The sequence below is a fragment of the Dermacentor andersoni genome, chromosome 8 (genome assembly GCF_023375885.2).
Source record: "Dermacentor andersoni chromosome 8, qqDerAnde1_hic_scaffold, whole genome shotgun sequence".
Taxonomy (NCBI): Eukaryota; Metazoa; Arthropoda; class Arachnida; order Ixodida; family Ixodidae; genus Dermacentor; species Dermacentor andersoni.
The window spans coordinates 15,838,496-15,862,403 of NC_092821.1; the positions used below are offsets into that span (position 1 = coordinate 15,838,496).

General features: G+C 48.8%; 1 protein-coding gene across 1 annotated transcript; it reads left to right on the plus strand.

Annotated features, from left to right (window-relative positions):
• The first annotated feature begins 226 nt into the window (after positions 1-226).
• On the plus strand, positions 227-23,690 carry LOC126526644 (calumenin-A-like). The gene is made up of 5 exons (XM_055068325.2): positions 227-247; positions 4,796-4,929; positions 16,710-16,943; positions 20,209-20,495; positions 22,748-23,690. Coding segments are annotated over exons 1-5 (927 nt in total). The 5' UTR covers positions 227-245; the 3' UTR covers positions 23,018-23,690.
• The last annotated feature ends 218 nt before the right edge of the window (positions 23,691-23,908 follow it).

The window sequence follows — 23,908 nt, forward strand, 5'->3', positions numbered from 1 at the left end:
TATCGAAATGGCCTCCCAGTTCCTGCAAAATCATAGGGGGGTCGCTGCCAACTCTGGCCTCACTAACGTGTCGTCGGTGGAGGTCTGGCCAGTGTACATCAAGTGTCATGCGATGGAACACTGGTCAGCGCTCCAGACGTGCTTTCTGCGCTAAGCGTCACGCTGTAGCGAGGAAAGATGGCCGCGCGCACGGGACCCTGGGAGTGACGTGAGGCCTCAACTTTCGAGTACGGCAACGGCAGAACATGTACGTTAACTTTATTCTTTTTTTTTTTTTGTATACCGAACACGGCAGGCGCTTCTTGCAAAGTGCATGGCGAGACTCTTATACAATAGCCCAATACATTACAACGCCGCAAAGGCTGTCCACGCGACTCTGTGTTACACACGATGCGGTGCACACATGTGCACCTGATAGGCAATTCACAAGCTCCTTCACGCGAAGCGTTCTATGGATAAGCGATGGGTCGTTTCGCATCTGCCGGGCCTGTCCGGGAGTCGATTAGGTCAGTGGCGTTTCGTGGGCTTCGGCTGCAGGGGCGCCAGGTCAGCGCGCCGGCATCCAGCGTTCGCGTCGCGCGCAGGGCAGACGAAGCCGTCTGCTGCTGCCGCCGGCAGTGCCCGCGTTCTACCGCTCTCGCATCCCGAAGGGGCAGACGTTGGCGGCGCGAGGCGACAACACCGCGACCCATCGGCGCCGTTCGAATCCCCCGCAGAATCCGCAAACGGTTACACTGCGGCGGACATTTGAAACGGCGCGACTCGGTTAAGCCTTGTCGTGGGCTTCTGTACGAGCGTTACGTTCCTTTCACCTGTGCTAACAACCTGTGGTATAACTACATTTGCGGCCGGTATCGTACACGTACGTGGAAGCGTGCGGCAATCGGGTCGAGGAAGTGAACACGCGCTCGCTGCTCTCGCTTCCCACGCGTGCTCGTCCCCAACGCAGCGAGTTGTGCTCATCCGAGACCAACGGGCGGTCCGCGTCGTGCCGGCCTCCGAGGCGGCGCTGTCCGAATGGGAGGACGTCGCCGAAAGCTGTGGGCGATTAGCGGGCCTCGTTGGACGGCGCCGGATTATCGATGGCAAAAAGGACTCTGTCACGAACACTTCTTTCTCGGCAGGCTGTTCCTTTAGCCCCGTTTGCGTATGGCTGCAAAATATTGACACGCGACGGTGAGGTCGAGGTCTTGGGTTGGCTTTTAAGATGCAACCGACAATTCAGTACGGAAATAGTTTCGCACGCTAAATAGATGCAAAGTTCAACGTCAACTTCATATTGCGTTTTCCTTCGTTTACTTACTATTTTACGGTCATCATACTTTGCGACGGCGATACAGCAGTCTCGACTACAGACGCTTTCACCGCATCCGTCGTCGTTTTGCGAAACACCGACTACTGGCATAATTGCCTCTGAACAAATATTGAAACATAGTGGTTACTATTATTCTTATGATTACTATTATGATTAGAGCCGTGCTAAATTGCTTCATCGCAATTTCCACTAACGCATGCACGGGGACACTCTCGGAACACCGGCGGCGTCGGGCGTCTACGTAAGCCGGTGTCGCACCAGCAGCTCTTCTCCGGTCGGGAACCCGTTACGCGAGACGGGCTGCCCGGTCGGCACAGCCGCCGCGCAGAGAGAGGGGGGGGGGAGGGGAGGGCCGCGATAGCGCGGTCGGCGAACCATCGGCCACGTCGGCCCGTATCGCGTGCTTCGTCGGTGTCGCGAGTTCTCTCGTCAACCGGTTCCCACCGCTGGCTCGCGAGACCCGACGAGTCGAAACGTCCCGATTCCACCGCTTGCCGCCGCAGATGTGCTCTTCTCTCTCGCGTTTGATCGCGGAGGTCGATTCCGTTTCCGATAAGCGCGGCCTCCGCCGCCGTGGCTCGACTGTGACTCCCAGCGAGACTGAGCCGCAGTTTCGCTGGCGGGACAGTTCCGCCGTGCGTGTGTCGGAAAAGAGCGCCTTCTGCTGCGGGCATCTCTTTCTTTTTTTCTATTTTCCCCTAGCCAGACGGAAAGACGCGCGAACTTCCCCGAGAGCACCGATTCGGTGAACGTGACTGCAGCGCACCTCGATCGAGTCGGTCGATTCGCACATCAACGCGTCACAGCGTGCGTTGGCTCGAGTTTGTGGCTAATGGCTGGCAAGGAGTTCGGCTGTGCGCGGAGTTTGCAAAGACGTTTCGCGACCTTGGTTTCTGAATAAACGTATAGAGGAACGGAAAATACGCGTTTGACGAGACTTGAACTGTATACTTTGGCTGCATTTTAGTCCCCACGTTGCGGACCGATCTATCCACGTGTCGGGAGTAACGCATCACTTTATCTACGAATTTATTACGCCAAGTCGCCCGATGAGCTGGCGACGAAGTGCGTTACGCGCCAGGAGAACGTTCGATGCCCGTCAAGCGCCGTTTCTCGGCGTTGCATCGCGTGCTGCCCGATTAGCGCGCCATGCCGACGCGCTTTCGAGGGCCCCGCAGCGCCGTATGCGATCTGCACGCGCGCGCGCACGAAAGCGCGGTTCGAGGAGACCCGCTGTACGGGCGAGTTGCACACGCTCACAAACGTGCGCGCCACTTTTGAAGGCGGAACGTCGTTGTCGGGTAATACGGGAAGAGAGGAGGAGCCTCAAACTTCATTGCGAGGCTTGACGGGGATCCCGTATACTGTGGTTGCATATTCGAGCTTTGACCGCACCAATGTTTAAAGGCTAGCTATTTATGTAAAGGAATGCAAAAACGGCCCGTTATTGCTTAAATATTTTTGGCCGCAAAGGCCGCGCGGTTTGGGTCGAACCGGCCGCGCGGTGGCTATACGGCGTCATGCTGCTCAGGTCGAGGGTTCGACTGCCGAACGTGGCGGCCGCGTTTCGATGAGGGAACGACGCTCGCGTACTTCGGGTGCTCGCACGCTGTCCGGCTGTCCGCGATTAACCCGCAGCCACTCGTCGCCGCGGCGTTGGAAGCCAGGCGTCGCTCCCGGGGTCACTCGACGTCGGGCCGCATTACCGCGTCGATGGATCGGTCGCTCTCTGGCTGTAACGGCGAGACCGTGGGTTCGATGACCTCGTTCCAATCGGGACGTAATGCGATTAACGTACTCGGGCTCGTTAGAGGAGCGCTAGCTGAAGCGGTGTTCACGGACTAAGCGTCCTTTCAAAGTTACAGTTCCGGTACTTTGGCGGTAATGGGTCAATTATTGCTAGCGAAAATTATCAAAGCTCCACGTTCTGAATTTGGCGCCAGCACGTCAGTGTGCCGTCGCGGATTTCGAACCGCTTCCTCGTATTCGAGCCGTTCCGACTGAGTAACGGCTATTCAAGCGCCCCAAGTTCAGTATCCGGCTCTTGCGTAGACACACCGATACCCGTAGCGAAAACTGCAGCCACGGGGCCGAGCAGGCTGCGTGCAAATCCGTGACGGCGAGCTGGCGCGGAAGTGCTGCGTTCGCGCCCGTCTCTCCTTTTTCCACGCGGGCTCGCCGCGAGCGCCGTGTCGCAAGAAGAGCGGACTTTCGTTGTAGAACGGTGATTGGCTAACGCGGTCCAAATAAGCTTTCTGCTCGGCGACGAGCACGTGCATGCCCGGGTGGTCGGAATTCATTCGCAGGCACTGATCTGCATAATTATTTTGCAGTGAATAGATGACGTTAGCTGCTCTGACCGCGGCGACCAAATAGTATTTTCAGCCTGCCGCGAAAACAATTCCTAAATATTATGTGGCAATTGAATAATGTTGAAATTGCCGTTTGCTTTTTCCTGGCGAAGCTAACGTGTGTTGCGTCCTAAAATTATGTGGCGGTGCGCGACTCTCGCTTCCATATTGCACGAAAAACTGCCGTACACAATAGGACACCTCATTCTTTTACACTGTATTGATTATCGCACAGCTTATACTACTTACAGCTCCACCTCGGCGAAGAAGAAAAAATGAGTGTATGCTTTGTTGCATCACCTTCTTTTTTTGTGTCCCCCTCCCCCGTCCTCTAATCGGCACTGAACACGTCAAGGACAGCCGCGTGACGTCACTGCCGCGCAGCAAATGGCGCTCGTCCACGTCGCCCTCTGACCGCTGCTCGCGTATTTCAGTGACAGCGCGACCGTGCAGTCGTAGCAGTGCCACACAATCGGCGACACGATCCTGGACGCCGAGCCCGCAGCCTGCGCCTTTTGTTTGTTAGTTCACGCTCTCTGGGGTCGAACGTTCTATATTTATTTTTAATACCCCCGACGCCCCCTCGTGGAGGCTATCGTCACATTGCAGAAATCACCGGAAAGGAAAAGCTTTGTCCCAAGTCGCGATTGGATACCGGATTCGCGAAACGTAGTTTGTCCCGTCATCGCGCTCGCTGCTGCGTTTTTCACTGGCATTCAAGTATTTCCTTTCGGCGACTCCGTGTCGGTCCGCCATTTACCCTGTCTTGTTTCGAGAACATCGCCTGCTGCCTCCATGATGTACTTCGGCTAGCTGTTCCGTGCACGGGCAAATATCAGTTCTTGGCAAGAGCACGTGAAACGTGACCGTAGTTAACGAGTCGTCTTGGTAAAACGGAGGCGCTTAATTCTTCGTGCTGTTCACTCCTTCTGGTGAACATGTCCTTCACGGAAAGCATTTGCTCCTTCGAAAAACCTACTGGCAGGGAGCGTGTTAAGAGCATATGCTGCCAGCGACATGCAGCTTTCGCGGTCCGCGGCTTTGCCGTAATAACAGCATTCCTCTCTTCTGCGCGGAGTTGAGACAATGCAACCCGCTGACGTTGTCGTGTATTTCTTTTTTTTCGCAGGAAGATGCAGACGACACTGGTTACGTTGCTGCTGGCGGCCGCCACGTTGTGTCTAGCAAACGACGCCTCTAAGACGCCGCCTACCGGTCAGCCGCAGCAGCAGCAGCAGCAGTTCTACCAGCCACCCAAGCCAGGTAAGGATCACGTGTGCAATCCATACGCGACCGGCGCAGATGGAGAAGCTCGAGCGAACAGGCGCGCACTTTTGCACACGGCACAATGGACGACGAGCGTGCGGACCAGTTCCGAGTCCTTGTTTTGTTTCCCCGTCCTTCTCGCGAATGTATTGTTCCACGTCGTTACTTCTTTATTTCCCTCGCGCGCAATTGTTCATTGTCATAGCTGCCGACGTCGCTGCCAAGCGGGCACAGCGCGTTTAGTGCACTGCGTCTGTACACCATAGCAAAATTTTAACAAACTTGGTTTAATGTGGCACGCCGTGGACATCTGGGTAGCTTGAGCGTAGCACGTTCCGGTTAATGATTGTATTTTGTTGACAATTCAGATTTATTCCGCGTGTTCGTGTTCTTTCGTTATATAAGTCTATCTTATTCGCGACTCCTTTGCTGACATACGCGTAGCTGATGCCGACCCATGCGTCCAGTTGAAAAACTTTCGTCGCCTTCAAGACTGTGTGCTAAAACAACAGACAAAAACGTTCCTTATAGGATCCAGTCTACTGCCGACTATTTTTACTTTCCAGTATAGGAAACTAAATATAAAACGTCGTTTTTTTTTTGTTTTTGAGGAGGCGTCAGGAGTTTCGAGATTGCAATTTTTTACAACGTTACAAAGGCCTTGGTTATAGACTGGTTTATCTGGGTTCCTAACTCGACAGCGAACGGACGGGAGAAGCTGCACTAAAAAGGTTTGCTCTCTGCGCTAAGCACAGCTCAGCGTTGTGTGTCGCGTTCACAACACAGCTTGTAATCGAGCGACATATTCATCGTTACGGCGCTCACTAATGTTCTGAAATGTCGGGTGCGAATAAGCATGCCCAAACTTTGGCTTCCGTTGTCTATAAGTTACGAAGGACGTTCCGAAAGTAAGTTCCGTAATTTTTTTTTTTTTTTTAGAAGAGAGGGTGGTGCACCAGGTAAAACAATCGCCATAACAATCCACGCCGGTTCAACGACGGAAGGAGCGTCAGCAGAGCAGGAATGACGCATGCGCAGAGCGCCGAAGAAGGGAGAGCACAGCAGCAGACCGGCGTGCCCGAGATTATTCGAGTACAAATCACGAGGGCAGACAGACAGACGCGTGCTGACAACGTGGTCGCCAGTGAAACCGCGTGCTGTTATCCGGTACGAATGGGCACCTGTTCCCTGCATTGAAAGCCCTACTTTCGGGACGTCGCGTCCAAAACAGTGCCGAGGTGGTGAGAATGTAGACGTTGGCAGAGCCCATCATTTATCCGTCGTGGATGCTTAGTGGCTGCGGTGTTGGGCTACTAAGCACGAGGTTGCGGGATCAAATCCCGGCCGCGGCGGCTGCATTTCGACGGGGGCGAAAGCGCTCCTGTGCTTAGGTTTAGGTGCGCGTTAAAGAACCGCAGATGGTCGAAATTTCCGGACTCCCCCACTACGGCGTGCCTCATAATCGGAAAGTGGTTTTGGCAAGTAAAACCCCATAACTTAATCGTTTAGCCCAACATTCGGGAGGGCCTTCTTTGTCTGCGGTAGTCTTCGCAGCGCCCGCTTGCGTCTGTCGCAACACGCAGCTGTGTGCGCAGCTGCTTCCACGCGCACAGTGAGCACTCACCGGCCTCGATGGACACTCGCCGGAAAGATAACTCGAGCTGCGTCAGTAAATTACGCTCTCCCTACAACAGTGGAAAAAAGATCCACTTTTACGGTGAGAAGAAACTTGATAAACTAGAACAGACTGTAGCACGCCACACGGAACGGCGACGAAATTTCACTTTAGCTAAATTGGTTATAGATGTGCAGTGCTGAGCCAATTTTGTTAAAGCCGTACGGGCTGGTAATTCCGTGGTTTTCTCGTTGCCACCCTCTGAAGAAGCGGGTCGTCGGCGGCGGTGACCGGAGCCCCAGCCCCGGATTTGTCGGCACGCCGCTGGCAACCGCGCGCGGTGCCCCGTCTGGCCACTTCGAGAAGCCGCGCGTTATTTTCGGCAACCGGTACAAGGCGCTGTTGTATTTCATTTACTCGATCATTTATTTCAGCAGCTGCTCCGTTTAGGAGGTTTTCGCGATGCTTCCACGCTTATTTGAAGCAAATTATTTTGGACGGAGCCTGCTCTGTGCCTACGCTAGCTCAAGCTAGGCGTCTTTCACCGTCCAGTGTGTCATTGCAGGTGGTCCCTTAGCGTTCCCTGCGTGATCGAGATGACGCCGTTAATTTCGTCAGCATCTGCGAGGGCATTGTCACGTGTTTTTCGCTGACTATAGACCACACCGCATTCTGAGTATCGTTACAAAGGGCAAGTAGGCGAACTTGCCAAGTATCGAGAATATTTACTGAGCCACAGCCTTCAAAATGTGAAAGGAAACGAAAATACTTGAACTTTATTTTCGTATCTATACAACGTACAGATGGACAGGGGCACAGACAAAAAGCCATAAAATCGCATTGACTACGTCTGTGTCCCTTATTGGTTTCTTTGGCAACACGTAGCAATGCGTGCATACATACAACATGAGCACATGTATTGGTAAAACCAATATAAATATACACAATCTGTGGATAAATGGGACTATTTATCCAAAGTTACTTTCGCACTACGGCGAAAAATTGACATGAATGCAGAAATTGTAATTGTCATACAAGTTACGAAAAACAGGAATAGGAAAACAACAAAATGCAGACAACATAAATCAATTTTCATTTACGGGTAACATTCACAGAAATACAAAACTAAATAAGTCGCTGTGCAATTACAGCTTAGAATGCGTGTTCGCCAGAAGAAAACAAAGAAATGCACTGAGCATACACGCGAATGACAGTATGAGTGGCAAGGTTGGGCACCTAATTGAAATGATAATAAGTATGACGATTAATGAAGAGAGTTAAGTAGGGATGGCAGTGCATGGCGCAGCATTTGATTCCCGTGGTTAGTTCTTGAGTGCGAAATATGCCAAGTTTCTTTGTGACATGTACTGAAACTGCTTGTACTTAATGTTAGCCTTGACAGGCAGGTGCTCGACAAAATTAGTGCTATCTTTTCTTTCTGTTAAAAACCGTTTTAGCATAATTGTATTATAGACCGATTTTATCGGTGCTATATCTAATTTGCAAATAAGAGGATCCGTATGCCATCAAATGAAGAGTTTGAAATTGCACGGATGGCTTTCTTTTACAATAAATATAAAATGTTGATGTTATTGCTAGTCGTCTTGCCCCATACGAGGTGACAATAGTTAACATGAGATAAAAAAGAGAATTATAAAGTAGGAGCTTCACTCTTAATGGTAAAAGGAAGCGTAATCTTATTAGTATTCCAACAACTCGTGCAAGTTTGTTAGCAATATGTTAACATGGTCGTTCCATAGCATATTCTCTTGGAATATGACACCTAAGCTTTTAACCGATGGTACTATGTCTATGAAAGAAGTACCTATTCTTAGATGTCCATCAATGCTATGCTTTTTGTTTTTTGGCTGAAAAAGCACGCCTTTTGATTTGGTGGTATTAATAGTTAATGAGTTGAATAAGCTCCACTTGCGTATTTGGACTAGTGTATCATTAGCAACACATATCAATTCTTTCATGTCCTTAGAAGTTTATGTATACATAAACTAGTGTCGTCAGCATAGATAGCAAATTGTGCGCCGGTATTGATATTAGTTACGTGATTTATATGCAGGTTAAACAATAGCGGTCCTAGTATGCTCCCTTAAGGAATTCCAGCGAATATAGGCAAATTTTTTTGAACAGTTGTTACCTACGACAACGGTCTGGTACCTGTACTGCAAATAACTTCTAATTAAGTTCTGAAATGTTCCCCTAAAGCCATAAATGTCAAGTTTTGTTACTAAAGTGTTGAGATTCATGGTATCAAAAGCCTTCGAAACATAAAGACGCCGAGAGTAACTTAATGTGTCGCAAGGCCTCGCAAAATTGTTTTCATCAGTAAAGCTATTTCTGTTGAAGGACCTTTTCTAAACCCGTACTGGTAATCTCAAATTACATTGTACTTTCTACAAAAAGAGGTAACTCTTGTATTAATCAATTTCACGAGACATCTAGAAAAAATATGCAGGATCGATATTGGCTTATAATTTGAGAGCTCGTTTCTGTCGCCAGATTTGAAAAGTGCTGTTACCTTCGCTATTAGCATGCGCCGAGGAAATATACCATTCGCCAATGAAAGATTGTACACGTGCTCTAAGACAGGACAGATTAGGTCTAGAACATGCTTAGCTGGGCGAATCTGCAAATCATCGATGTCGCAACTTTTGCTATTTCGAAGGCTAAGAAACGTGCTGTAGATTTCATGAGTGTTAGTAGGGCTTAGGAATGCACTTTCGACGACATTTGATTTTATGTATTCTGTGCGACGAGGATCGTAGGAACTATTCACCAGCGATACAAAGTGATTGTTAAAAGCGTCAGCCAATGCCGTGCCTGATGTCGGCTGATTATTTATTTCTAACTCTGCTGCATTCTCTGGCTGATTGTTTACACGAAGTAAACTGTTTATTTTTTCCACGTGATATCGGCTCGCATTATCGTTTCTTCATTAAATAATTTCTCGAAATATTGTGCTTTTGCTACCCTTAGAGTACCATTAACTTTATTCCGGAATTTTTTAAACTCTGCTAAATCTGTTGTGTCCCTTGTGCCTAGGAATTGCTTGAAAAGAGCATCTTTTTGTTTGATCAACTTCAACGTACTGTCAGTAATCTAAGGTTTCCTTGTTTTTTGGCTTTTTTTTTGCGTTTAAATGACTTTCTGTAAGCGCTCTGAAGAAAGGATAAAAACAACTCGTACGCTTTGTCAGTCTTTCTCGTTATGCACGTCTTGCCAGTTTATGCGCAATATTTCGTTGTGAAATTTCTCAAGTGTGAATGGGTTAATATCCTGAAATGTGAAGTGTTGATCTTTGGAAAGACGTGAAAGCAACACAGGTGAACTAACAAGTAGAAAGATAGGCAAGTGGTCACTGACGTGAGCAATGATGACGCCTGATTCAATGTTTTGTGTGTCAAAATGCGTAATGAAAACATCGAGTAAACTTTCGCAGTTATCTTGAATACGAGTAAGAGCAGTAATTGTATTAATGCAAGCATTTGATTCAAGTAACCGCAATGTGTTTCTGCAAAGTGGTCTATCGTGAAACATGTTAATATTAATATCGCCACCCAAAACTAAGCTGTAGTCGTTACTTTGAAATTAGTGACATCGCACTGACTCACTGGGGCTGAAGTTACTGCGCGAAATCCACAAAATACAAGTCTGGCTTTTACTTGTTCGCGCAGTACTCTACATCTTACCGCGAAGTTAACGAATATAAGAGTTTGACAGAATATAGTTTATCAGCTGGTTTGGCGTGTCGCTTTGCTCTACCTTTCAAAGTTAACTAGACCGACTCTTGTACGGTATGCTAATATTCCAGTAAAAATGTTTTGCCAACAGCTCAAGAAGCCTTAACGCGGCGCCGACTCCTATTTCCCTGTTCGAACACGTGCAGAACGCGGAAATGTTTTTGCGAGGCGAGCGTTCGTTGGAGCCCGGCTTCGGCAGCCGCATTCTGGTGGGAGCGGATTGCGAAAACGCCGGTGTAACCTGCAGTGGCTGCGCCATAAGGAACCGCAGCTGGGTGATCTAAGCTATTCGGGAGTCTCCCACTACAGCGTGCGTCATAAGCATATCGTGGTCGTAGCGCGTAACAGCTCAGAATTTATTTTACAAATAACTTAAATGAAAAATCTCGTGTGAAACCTTCGACTTGTTCAGGTTATTGCGACAGTGTAATACTCATTACTATTTTCCCGGTGACGGTAGCGTTTGCGCAGAACTATTACCTCAAAGAATACACACGTTCACGCTAGTTTGTTTTTTGCTGTCTTTCTCGGTGCATTATGGTGCGCTCGTAAAGGCGGACGGTATTAGATTCATTTTGCATATTTAATTCGAATATTTTGATTCTGACAGTAAATTACAAGCCACGATTGCCATGGCGCTGGGGCTAAAGGCAAGGGAACGTGCCTGGCATGGCTCCTAGAGGCTGCACTCTTAGGCAAAAGTACACCCTTTGGGGTGTATACCGGCCACACAACCATAATCGTCTGCCTTGCTTGCGTTTCCTTTCTTTAAAACGCCGCGCCTGCGACTTTCCTGTCGGGAATGCTATGCCATGCTCATAATAGGCATGCCGTTCGTTACTGGGAAGTACCGCGCTCGCCGCGTTAAAGAAAGGAAATGCGGACAAGACAGATGATGGTTGTCGTTGTGTGGCAAAAGGGTTTATTTTGCTTAAGAGTGTGGGTATTGCATAACGCAGCCACGAATACGAAATATATAACTTGAAACATGGCCAATGGCACACGCCGCACTTCGTATGTAATGGGCGACCTAACAATGATTGTTTTTAAGGTGCACAGAAGAAACTACACATTTCACAGCCAAAGTACGCTGTACTGTATCCAACATCATCACACACTCTAAGAAAAGCTTACACCCTTTGAGTCGAATCTTGCCACACAACAGTAAACGTCGTCTGTCTTGTCCGCATTTCCTTTCTTTAACGCGGCGAGCCCGGTACTTTCCAGTAACGCACGGCATGCGCGTTACCAGCATGACATAGCATTCCCGACAGGAAAGTAGCGGGCGCAGCGTTTTCAAGAAATGCAAGCAAGGCAGATGACGATTATTGTTGTGGCAGAGATACACGCCAAAGGGCGTAACTTTGCCCAAGAGGGTAGTTGTGTGGCAGATATACACCCCAAAGGGTGCAACCGTTTAAAGAGTGTATAAACACAATGCCGAGCACATGGACACTCGGTAGCACATTTCGGTAGGATTTCGTGTTCACTGAGCGACGTTCCGTAGTGACGTCTCGAAATTTACGGTTTTCTTCGGCCCCGTTTTTCGAGTTTCCCGAAGCCCTTTCGGGCTCAGCAATGTTCCTGCGAGTGCGCGGCCCGAACGGCCGTCAACTGGGGCCACGCAGCCAGCGCGGCCGGGCGCAAGCACCGTCTCCCGGCGTTCGCAGCTGCCGGCGCACCAGCGGCCGCGGTGCGGGCAGCCTCTGTTGGTTGCCTGCTCGGTTGTTTATTATTCGGCGTCATCCGTGAGAGTTGGGCGGGAAGAGCGTGCGACTCACAGGTGCGCCCTTCGAATGGCCCCTTCCATTCAGCTAAGCCGCGAGAGATGAGCTCTTTCATTTGCCGCTTTTCCCAGTTGCTTCATTTCTCCGTCTCTCTCGTTCGCCCTCACATAGCGCCACGAAGATAGCTTGCACGGGTGACGTAACGCAAGGCGTCCCCGCGCGAACTCGGAATGAGACGCGAGGCTGGGCCGTCGTCTCCGTGGTGCTTGACCACCACGGCACGATCAGGCGTTTCTCGTTGCTGTTTTTTGTTTTTTAACGCGAAAGCGTTAATAAGAAAAACAAAGGCACTGTGTCAGAGAAAATCCGGCGCCGGTGGAGTTGTCCGTGAGCGAAACATGCCGCATATATTTAGGTATATGTATATAGCACGCCATGCTATACGACATGCGGTATGTGAGGGTATTACTGCCGCACCATTCTATTACTAAAGTTGCTCACACCTTGTATCCCACTCTTGACTAATTTATTCCTCGGAATTTTGAGAATAACAGCCCACAAACAAATGTCATGAAGCACACACCGACAGCGGGTTCCTCTTATGTTAACTCTTCTCAGACTTAAGAGGAAGCTTTAGCTCGGGTGCTCCTATCTAAATACATGCAAAAGAAGAATTCGTCTTTCTCGGCAACCACTGCACCAAATTTGACTAAGTTTGTTGCACTTAAAGGAAAAGCTTAAAATCCAGTGACTGTTGGGTTCGGATTTTTGATTTAGGTCGTCAATGTTTTATTAAAAATTGGCAAAGATCGAAAATTTTCAAACAACGAAATTATGAAGTTTACAACTCTGTAACTCAGCAACGAAAATTGATAATACAATTCCGTGAATTGCATATAATAGTATATCTACAGCGCACAAAATTGATATGTTACACATCAATGTAAAAAAATTTAATATGGAAATACACCTTTTGCAGAACGCTTGTACACAACGTAACAAATTCACGTAAGGTATAAAATGACGTATCGAATTTGTCCGCTTTCAATGATCTAATGGATTCCGTTTACAGAACCGCGATGTCTGTTTTTTATGCAGAGCTATGATTATGAACCTGTAAACTTCGTGCGTCTATTTTTTTTACACTTTTCAATTTTTGAAAATATGTTTCATAAAATTCAGCACCTGCATCGAAATTCTGCTACAACAGTCACTAGAATTTAGCTCTCTCTCACAAATGCAACAAATTTCATCAAAATCGTCCCAAGGGTTATCTGAGAAAAATGTTTTTGCGTTTCACATGTATCTGAATGGACCGCGTCGCAGTTGGGCCCGAGCTAAACCTTCCTCTTAAATATGAAGGGTGAGAAACAGTGACGGAAGCCAGAAAATAATGTAAATTCCTGGCTAGGCTGCCTACAACCTCCGGGATCAGCCCACGCAAGCGGCCGCGTTTCTAGCAGAAAGCTCGGCTTCGTACGTAGCGTTCGGCGCCAGCGATTCCTAGTGAACACTACAGCTACATAAGCTGCAGTTGCCGGGACGCTCGAGAAGCAGTGGGGATCTTTGAATACTATCACCTTCCACTCTTAAAGGCGAAGCTTAAGCGTCCTCCGAGCTGCTTTTTTTTATCAGTGTCGCGCGAGCGTCGACTGCACGCTACGTCATCGCCTTGTAACAACCAGAAGCGGCGAGATCGGTGATAATATGGGCACGCGTGCAACGCAGTCCTCAGCGCAAGCGTCGTCTGCTGTACGCACTTTTCCTCTTTATGCGTGCGTACGTCCTGGCTTTGTTATCTCAGAGGCCTCGGTGTTCACGCAAATTTCTGACGACTCTTGGCGCATGCCGACAAATTTCCGTTTTTTTTTTCTTTTTTCTTCTTTTTTCTTCTTTTTCGTTCTCGCGCACGCGCCAAGCAGTGAGGCCTCACCGATAACAACGGCACGGCGTGTGCGTACCTTAAGAGATCAGCGTGCATCTGGCGACGCTTGCCCTGAAGACTGCTTTGAACAGTAGGTATCGCCGTTATGTATAACCGTGCGGTCGACGCTCGCGCGATGTTGTGACGTGGCAGTAACGGTGAAGAACACAGTAGCAAAACTGTGATTGACGAAACCAACCTTTTATCGGGCGAACCTGTGCCCACAAAAGCAAGTGATACTCGAAGCACTTAACGACGGCGGCGAACACATTTGGCGAGCGTCGAAAATCTTATCAGTGGGTCAAGCGCGTGGCTTCTATACAGCACGTGTCGCAGGCACCAGTGTAATCGCTGGTGGCCGCGTGGTTTCAGAAAACTACTAGACAATTTGTGTCCCGCATGCAGTCTGATAATAACGAGGTTCGGCGAGGACATACACAACAGATAGAAGAAACGACAACATTGGCGTAACTTCCAAATTATGCGAGCGCGTCTTGCGCTTAGCGATAACCTTAAGTTGTTAGCGGGCAAAATGTAGCCCCCGAGAAAAGCATAAATAAGTAGACGCGTCAATATTCTTAAAAATCGGACTTAATGTATGTACTACATTATCCTACGTCCTGATTAGAATCGGTTCAGCTCGATGGAGCCTGAAGTGCACCTCACGCCGTCGTATACTATGCAATGAGTATCGCGAAGTTATCTAACATTTCCTATTACTTTGGAGAGTCCTGAAAAACACAGCTAAAGATTTAGTGACAACACCAATAGGAAATCTGCCCGTGTCGTTGCTTCGCGCTGGGGTTCTGAGGAAGTTCCCATCATATTTTTTTAGCCGCTCGGTATAGTGACAGGCGTTCAAAGTATGCTGCCGTACCTCTTAGCTGTACTCGCAATTACTGCGGCGTGATACGATTTCACTTTTAGTTCACAGATTCTGCGAAACCCTTTTTCTTCGCGGGCTCCCTATTTGCTCGAATTTCGCTATTGCAAAACGTCGCGAAACTTGAGGGCAAATTTTTAGGAAATATTATGTTAAACACGAAAAGAGAAAATATTTTGCTGGCTAGTTCTGCTGTCTGTATCAATAAAACGCTCCGCATTGTATTCATTTGGCTGCGGAAGCTTGCGCTGTGCCATTCCTCTAGATGCTCTACACGGGGAACCTACGCGTCGGTAAACACGCAGAAGGATGAGCCACATAGTTTGATCAGCCAGGAGGCGTGGCCTCGTCGGATAGGGCCGTGCAGGCACTTGTCCATCTTTGTCCTGCTGCAGCTGCGTCGTGGCTGTGTAATCGTTGGAATTGACGAGTTGGCATGCTCCTTGTTCCCGATTTAAAAGAAGCTGGTAAGTTGCACGCCTATATAGAGGGGCTGCCGAAGTGAGCCGTGTGCGGCACGAGCCTGACATCGCGAAGTTCCGTGAAGCTGCGATTATGCCGAACGCGCCCGATTCCAGAACTGGCGGCACGAAGTGATCGGGTGTTTCAGTACTTCTTATCTAGATGTATGCGGACATTTCGTTCATAGCTAACAAGCTTTGTTGCACATGTTAGTGCACACAGGACAGGATCCCGATGCCAATCCAATGGGCAGTACACACGTTGCCACATTGTACCTAGTGCGGCTCCGTATTAATGCGACCCTCCAGGCTCGCCCTTGCCACATTTGCTGTCCGGCGGGCGCGTCGGAGCGGCCAACGCGCTCTGTTGGAAATCACGTGGCCTGATGTGGAGGAGGAGGAGGGAGGGTTGAGGACGAGCGCACAGCAGCGAGCGTGAGGCGCGGAAGCGTTGGGGGAAAGGAAGAAAAAAAAGTTCCGTGGCTTATCCTTCACATGCGCCAGAGTCGATGCACATGAATGTGCCCCATATACCCGCGTGAGAGCTCGCCCTCGCGTAAGGCCCGCAACTGCAATTTGGAGTGCGAAAAATATAAAAATAAAGTTTCGCTGGGCGTGACGCGAATTCTAGCGTTCTGGTCAATTCCGGCAAGCCGCTAAAAGATGCCACTAGTCCGTGTCCGCAAAATCGGTCGGCTACCCTATACGCGTTCATAATCAGCCCCCAGTTCTATTTCATGTATTTGCGGGGCTGTAGATCTGACCGCTGTTCGAGATTTTAGTGATTAGCCATAAGCCTGCCTTGTGCAAGGTCCGCGCCAAATCAAGATATCGAAACAGAAGTGCGTGCCTTACACGAGTAAATACTCTCTCTCTCTCTCTCTCTCTCTCTCTCTATATATATATATATATATATATATATATATATATATATATATATATATAGATATAGTGTGTGTGTGTGTGTGGCAGTTAACGATGACAGTCAACTTGTTAACGATAAAGGTGGACTAAATTGTATTCCACAGGAGGCAACGAATGAAGTTAACGAGCTTCGGTAACTTTTACTCAACATCGATGGCCCAAATGCGAGAAAATAGTTTAAAATCCGCGACGACACACTCGCATACCGGCTCTGGGGATTCGGTGCAAAATTTGCAGAATGCAGCGCGGAACTTTATCTTCTCTCGTTATAATTAGCCTATTACCGGGAAATTGACGAAAGTAGTTTCCAAATTGTACTTCAGCAGTGTAAACTGATTAAATGTTTCTCTTTAGTGGAATAAGAGCGTTAGTTTGTCTAGAGTTGTAATTCCTTGCGATCGCTCACAATTCTTCTGCAGCTTTCGGATGAAACTGCGACGTTTATTTTTATATTTCTTGCGGTTCCGCATTGCTCCTTCCCGACGCAGAGGTCGTGCAGCAGCACCTGCACAAGCTCTTTGACGAGGAGCTGGACAAGGATGGCGACAAGTACGTGAACTCTGCGGAGCTCAAGCAGTACCTGAAGAAGTTCCACAGCCGCCTCATCCTGGACAGCATCGACAAGCAGTGGCTCTACTTCGACAAGGAGATGCAGGAGAAGGTGCCGGGTGTCAAGGTGCTCAAGTGGGAGACGTACAAGAAGCTCTCCTTCCCAGACAGAGGTCAGTGGCGGAGCTCGCTCCTGTTGATGTGCCTGACCGAATCTCGTGAAGCTATTTTTCCTTCGTTGCGAAGGAAGGGGCAGCGCGTAAAAGCTGCTAAGCTAAACGCCTGTCTGAAAAGCTCAACTGTGTCCAGAGGGAAATTTGAACTTTCTGAACTTCGCGTTAGCGCTTTTTGACAATTATTTAGAGTTTATGTTAATATTCTACATCGTTTGTTTGAGCCAGCCTATCTTTGCTATGTGCCGTTTGCCTAAGAGGAGTAACGAGCATCACCGATGATGCAAACTTCTGCACACGCATTTAATAATAATAATAATAATAATAATAATAATAAAGAAATCGATAAGGACGTCGCTGAACTGTCAACGAGTCCTTCACCTTGGTCCCGTGTTTAAGTTTAGCTGTTCAAACTCGTCTTATACAAGAACAGTAGCTCGGCTGAATACCATTCTAAACTAAGCAGCTTGACGACGCCAGCCACACGAGTGGCAGCTTGGGACATCAGTTGCGCCAATAGAAATATATGCGAGCACTGCTTCATTATAGTATCCGTGAAGGTTGACATAAGTACGAATAATGAAAGTATACACGCATAGTTAGGCATAGAAAATCACGGAATCGGTCATGTGATGGTAAACTATGCATACAAAGCACGATTCTTTACATAAACAAATGGGCAACATGAACACGAAACAGCACACTTCCACTTGACATATACTAGGAAATAATGCTCGGAAGACTGACTCGTAAAGAAAGGGCACAATACGCTAGGTAAAGTCTTATGGTATAAAGAATGGTATGGTACGGTATGGTATGATGAACTTTATTCAGGTCCCGAAGATGAACCCTTACGTTGACGCACGCGGCTTCCACTTCGCTTAACCTTACCGCCGTATCGTGGGCCTCCTGGACGACCTGTACACTTGATGTAAAAGAACTCCACTGTGAGGGACTCGTCGCCGCCACCAGTCTCTTTCCTTGCCACAGTCTGTGAAAGACGCAGGACACTACCGAAGCGTATGATCCAGAGTAATGATGCCATTACACTTCTCGCATTGGATTGGTACCTCTCTTTCTCGATATAGCTTGTAATTAAAGTTTTGACTCGGATAAGTTCTTGTCTCTAACAATCTCAGAGTCGCCGCTTGAGCTCTATTGAGATAAGCGTGTGGCACTGGGAATTACCTTCCGTTCATGTGGTAATGCTTTGTGATTTCATTATACGTAAGTAATTGGTCCCAGTTCTCCTCCTGTATATTATTGAGGTCCTGGTCGCGTAGCGCACGGAGAGTAAGTCGCCGTGCAGCTGCGTTACCGATTGACACGCCGGATGGTAAATTAATGAGTCTGGGGCTCCGCAACACAATAGCTAGCCGAGATAATTGAAGCTCAGCAAATTGCCCACAGAGAGAGGCTCTCTGGAACAAGGTCAGGTAGAGCAATACTCGAAGAGGTAAGGTGGTGCCCAACCGAATCCAAAATTTCAGCTGAAGACACAGTAGAACTAAAAGATAGCATTAGAGAGATAATCAAGACGACGTCTTTCCCCAGAAATATACACCCGGTGCACAACCTGGAAAAAAGAAAGGCAAGGGCCAAAGCCCTCCTGTAAGAGATGGAACACGGCAGAAAACACGCGGCTTTTGTAGATGCTGGATGGATGAGAGGAAGGAAAGCCTTAACGGTAGTAATAGTAGATGCAGATGGTCTCACTCGAGATGCTATTGCAATCATAACTAAAGACACGACAATCGCGGAACAAGTAACGATATGATTGGCATTAAGGAATAATAAGTGGACGCAAATTTACAGTGACATTAATATGGTCATTAGACACTTAATTTACCAAAGGCTTTGTAAGCAAAAGGGCTGCCCAGCTGATCGGTGAGATGGACAGCCAAGGGATCTAAATCCGCTGGTTTCCTGCACACATCGGGTCTGTCAATCCATCTCGGAAGAATTTAAACGTGGTAAAGTCGTGGAAAATTTAAATACGAAGATAACTACGTTCTTCACTTGCTGTTTTCACCAGAATGAGCAGTATCGGCAGTGTTTCGGATGTGAGGCGAATTTAATTTTTAACGACCAGAGAAGTAGCGGTGCGAAATCGCGCTTTCGAGTTATTACTTGGAAAGTGCGTGTCTTCTTCGTTTCAGTTTTCTGTGCGGGTTTAATACGTGACTGTTACATCGGTGCATGTTTCGGGGTTTCCAAGCATGGCGCCTTTGGTATCAGGTCTGTTACGGAGCTCTCTAACGTTACCCGCCGTGGTGGCGTTCGTGGCTTCGGTGTTGCGCTGCTAAGCCTGAGGGTGCGGTACCAAAACCCTGACGCATTACGACCGGGGCGAAGTGCCAAAAGGTTCGTGCACCTCGCATTGAGCGCACGTAAAGAAACCCCCTGTGGTTAAAATGATTCTGGAGACCGCCCCCTACGGCATGCTTTCTATCCCATGGTTATGGCACGTAAAACCCGAGAATTTAATTTTTATTAAGGGTGTCTAATGTTGTTCATTTATTTTGGTTACTCGTCGATTAAGTTAATAATTAATTACAGGGCTCATTGCGCTGCATGCCGTGCGTGCGGTCTTGCAGTGGCAGTTCGATATACGAGTCATTCTGCTTATAACCACGTGTTGACGTTAACGCACTGTTGATGCAGTCACAAACGTCGACAAAGCATCGCCGACACATAAGCTCGCGCGTTACGCGCACGCGAAATGCTTGTCTTGTTTGCCAGAATAGTTGTTTTATTTTTAAATATCAGGCAAGCTATCTTTCGCGGCTCCTCACTCATTTGTGCCCCTTGATACAGCACAAGAGAACACACAGGTGGTTCCTTTCAATACACACTTCAGTAGTATTTCATTAAACATTATTGTCCAATTTTGAACAACATTCCGCTAGCTTCGTGTGTTCCCCCCCCCCCCCCTTTTTTTCTGTTGCTCTTGAACGACCAATGTCTATGCGTTCAATCGATCAAAATATTTAAGTTGAATTCTTTAACTCTATTGATGGCTGTACGATGCCTGCACTTTGCACGACCACTGCAGCTATATATGAGGACGCTTGAAAGTGTCACACAATGGCCACTGAATTCTCTGTTCTCGTTGAAGCCCGCGTACCGCTGCCGAACAGAGTAGCTCACTTGTTCCTGTTATATTTCCCATGTGGTTACGGTCAACACGTACCAGTGGTGACAGTGCTCGCGCATACCGCCGATGCTGAACGTTTCCCGCGCCGACTGATTGCGCCTCTTGCAGACCTGGAGAAGGCCGGCGAAGAGGGCAAGGCGGCGAAGGCGATGCTCGAGCGCACCGAGCGCCGCTGGAAGCTGGCCGACTTCGACAACGACGGCGCCCTGGACAAGGCCGAGTTCAAGAGCTTCCTGCACCCCGAGGAGGACGAGCGCGTGCGCGGCGTGGTGGTCACCGAGGCCATCGAGCTCATGGACACCGACAAGAACGGCATCGTCTCGTTCGAGGAGTACATGGACCATCTGAAGCGCGTCTCCGGACCGGAGAAGGACAAGGACAAGAACTGGGGACCGGTATGCGCTACCATATGCCCCTTCCTCCCCTCTCTCTCGTTTATACGAGATCAGTATACGCGCTGGGCGTTTCACGTGTAGTTTGAGTCGGTGATCAAAATCGTTGCTTTGCCGCAATGAATGAGAACGGTAATGAGAGGGCCTGACTTTTGTTAGGCACAACTATATGACGGCAATCGAAGCATAGGGGAAGTTGTGTGTAGCTTTAACTCAAGTGTGGGTAAAGAAACTACTTGATGACGGTGGGAGGTGGACCACAACCACCGCATTACGTGGATCGCTCTTGATCGCTCTTGATGCATACACGAACTTCTCGTGTATGTATCAAGAGCAATTCGGATGAGACCACGGTAAGCGATCCTATGACACGAATGATTCGGTAATTTGTCATTCGATACCCGTTTCCAACGAGTTATTTCACCGTCAAAAGAGCGCGTGAAATTCGAGTAGTTGCTGAAACCGGGAATCACGAAGGTATTTGTTACCCCACGGAAATCGACCGAACCGCACGGGTAAGTGCCACAGAGTAGCTGCTAGGGCTGAAGACTAAACATACCTTCATCGTGGCAAAAGCTTGCCCCCCGCTCTTTTCTTTTGTCGCACAACCTGAAAGTAACGGCAGAAGGTGGCAGGACAGAGCGCTACTACGCGTCTTTAAATTTATCCTTTGCACTATTTCACCTGTGGTTATATATTGCTTCGCTAGCAATCAAACTGGATGGTTGTTGGTAGCGCTCCGTCCTCTCGCCTTCTTTTCCTTGATAAATGTAAATGCTATTACTTGTGGCGAGTAGCTTGCAAACTACTAACTCGTATTCCTGAGGGATGCTCTGCACTTTCATTGCGATAACAATTATATGAACACTCCGGGCGAATTTCTGCCGTCATCGCCATGTTCCGTGTAAAGTCCAAGCGCGATTAAACCGCGGCCGCGCGCTGTAGGTGCGAAGGAAAGCATGCGAGGGTGAGCCTAGGACGGTGCGCTGGTGGAGCGGCGTCTTGCGCAAGCGAGGAAGATGGGGACGGTGCGCGCCAACTTTGCGCACGTGCAAGGGCGGGTGAGAAGGGAAGGCGTGAGCAGCCTACGAAGGGGGGACCTGCGTCTCCCTCGGCTGCGCATGGCGCAGATGCGCGCGTCCCATCTTTGTGGTAATCTGTGGTGGGTTCGAAGGCTGACCGACCTGAGGTAGCTGATGGCTCCGTGTGCGCTGTGTCCTCGCGCGCCTAGATCGCGTTGAAGCAAGAGGCTGCACGAATTCGCTCGCCGCTGCTGCCGCTCTTCATGACGCCAGCGTTCTGTCAGCTAGTATCCGCGGTCATCGAGTGATGTGTTCGTGTTTGCCTCTACGCGGGTGACACAGTCATTGTTAATTTAGTTAGTAAGCGAATGCGTACAGCTTATAAATGTAACCGTACTGCGTGAAGGAGTCTAATAATTTGCTATCGCAAGCAGTGCTTCGCCTTTGAGGCGAGAATACTTATTTCTATGAAAAATAGTTTAATTTAAATGTGCTGTCACTTCTGAACATTTATATGATGTAACTTAAAGCTCGATAATGTGTTACTCCACACAAGATTAACAAAGTGTAGTTCGGTGTTGTCTCCCAGATTGCCGCAGGGATTTTAAAGCGTCCACTTAAGTCACGTGGGACATCGGGTACCTGCGGCTTTTTTACGTTTTAAGTGCTTCTGTGTGGCTGTCTTAGGAGCGCTGAACGTGCATTCTCAAACAGTCGCGTTGACGTCCTTTTCTTATGACAATAGAGAAGCCATACAGTCTGTGCAAGTGTAGTGTTGTGTACTGCCGACCACAGCCAAACGCTGCCTAGAACGTTTCGGTGAAAGAATTACATAACAAACATGAGATATGCTTACGAAAGGTTTACTCTTCATGAGTAACCTTCTAGTCGTCCCCGGGTTGTCTTTCTTGAAAGCGGTTTGAAATTGTCTCGACACGCCACAAGTGAAAATGTCGCAGCTGGCTCTTATGCCTTGCGTTGTAGTAATCTTGACGTTGATTGGGAATATCACGTAGTAAACTGACGGTCACAAAAGACAAGTGTTCTTGCACCGCCCAGCCCGCTACGGTACTAAACTTGCTCTAACGAACGCCGATGTAGCCATGCCTGTGTGCAGTAACCGAGAGAGTGACTTGTCGGGGAGCTCAGAGGCAAGCTTTGGCCTCCACCGAGGGTGATTCCCTCTTGTGCGTTTCGCTAACCGCGTTTTCTTCTCTCGCTCTCCGCGCGCAGGCGCAGCAGAGCCATTTCAGCACGTACATGGACAAGGACAAGGACGGCGCGCTGAACGAGGCTGAGATGCGCGACTGGGTGCTGCCCAGCCACGACCGCGAGGAGGGCGAAGCCTGGAGACTCATCTCCGTGGGCGACGTCAACCAGGACACCCGGCTCACCAAGGAGGAAGTGGCCGCGCAGCCCGACTACTTCATGGGCATCCTGCCGCACGAGTTCTGGCAGCAGGAGGGACACGCGGGCAGCGTCAAGCAGAAGGAGGAGCTGTGAGCAGGACGCCTGCGCTGCTCCTGGCGCCACCTTTCGGCCGCCACATCATGTGATACGAGTCGCACGCGGCGGTGTCTTGCAACGCGTACTCGAACCGACGGTGGCCGGTCGCCAGGGGTGTGTGGAGCGGCGGCGACGTCAAACGTGTCGCAGACAATCTCACGCGCTGCGCGATTCAGTCATTGGGGGGAGGGCTGTCTCTACCACTCTGTCCTGGACTCGGGGACCTGCGTACAAAGGGGAGGAGGTCGCTGTCCGTCCGCAGCTACCAAGTGTGTTTTCGGCATAGTTCGCTTATATTTGGAGCTGTGACGCGAATCAGTGAGGAATATTTTCGAAAGACTTAATCCGCTGCTCTCGGCATTAGATAGTGAGCCACGTGAGTGTTCATGATCCGCGATGGTTTCACCCCAACTCAATAGCATTATTCTTGTAATACATCACAAATGACGACCTGAAAGCTCCAGAACTATATATAATATATAATTGCCTCTATGTTGTTCAATTCTTAAGCACCCTCTTAGTGAACCTTATCTGTTTTTGTGTGAAACCAGCGCAATATTTATATTCCTCCCACTTCAGGCTCTCGACATCTTTCTGGATCCGGGACATTGTACAAATTTTTTGCTCCATGTCATCACAACGAAAAAAATAAAAGACGAAACTCACGGGATTTTTTTTTAAATTTTTCATCCTAACATCCTTGGAAATATTTTCTCGCGTATGCGGTGACGTGCTTACATGATAGCGTTCCAAAAGCTGGTAGTTGTGGGCGTCTGTCTCTCTGCGAGTTCAGTCGTCACGAAAGCACTCGTCCGCATCACTTTCTATGCGCAACAAGATACATTCACAAAAGCGGCACACAGCTCCGTTCAACTTTGTTGAGTCAGC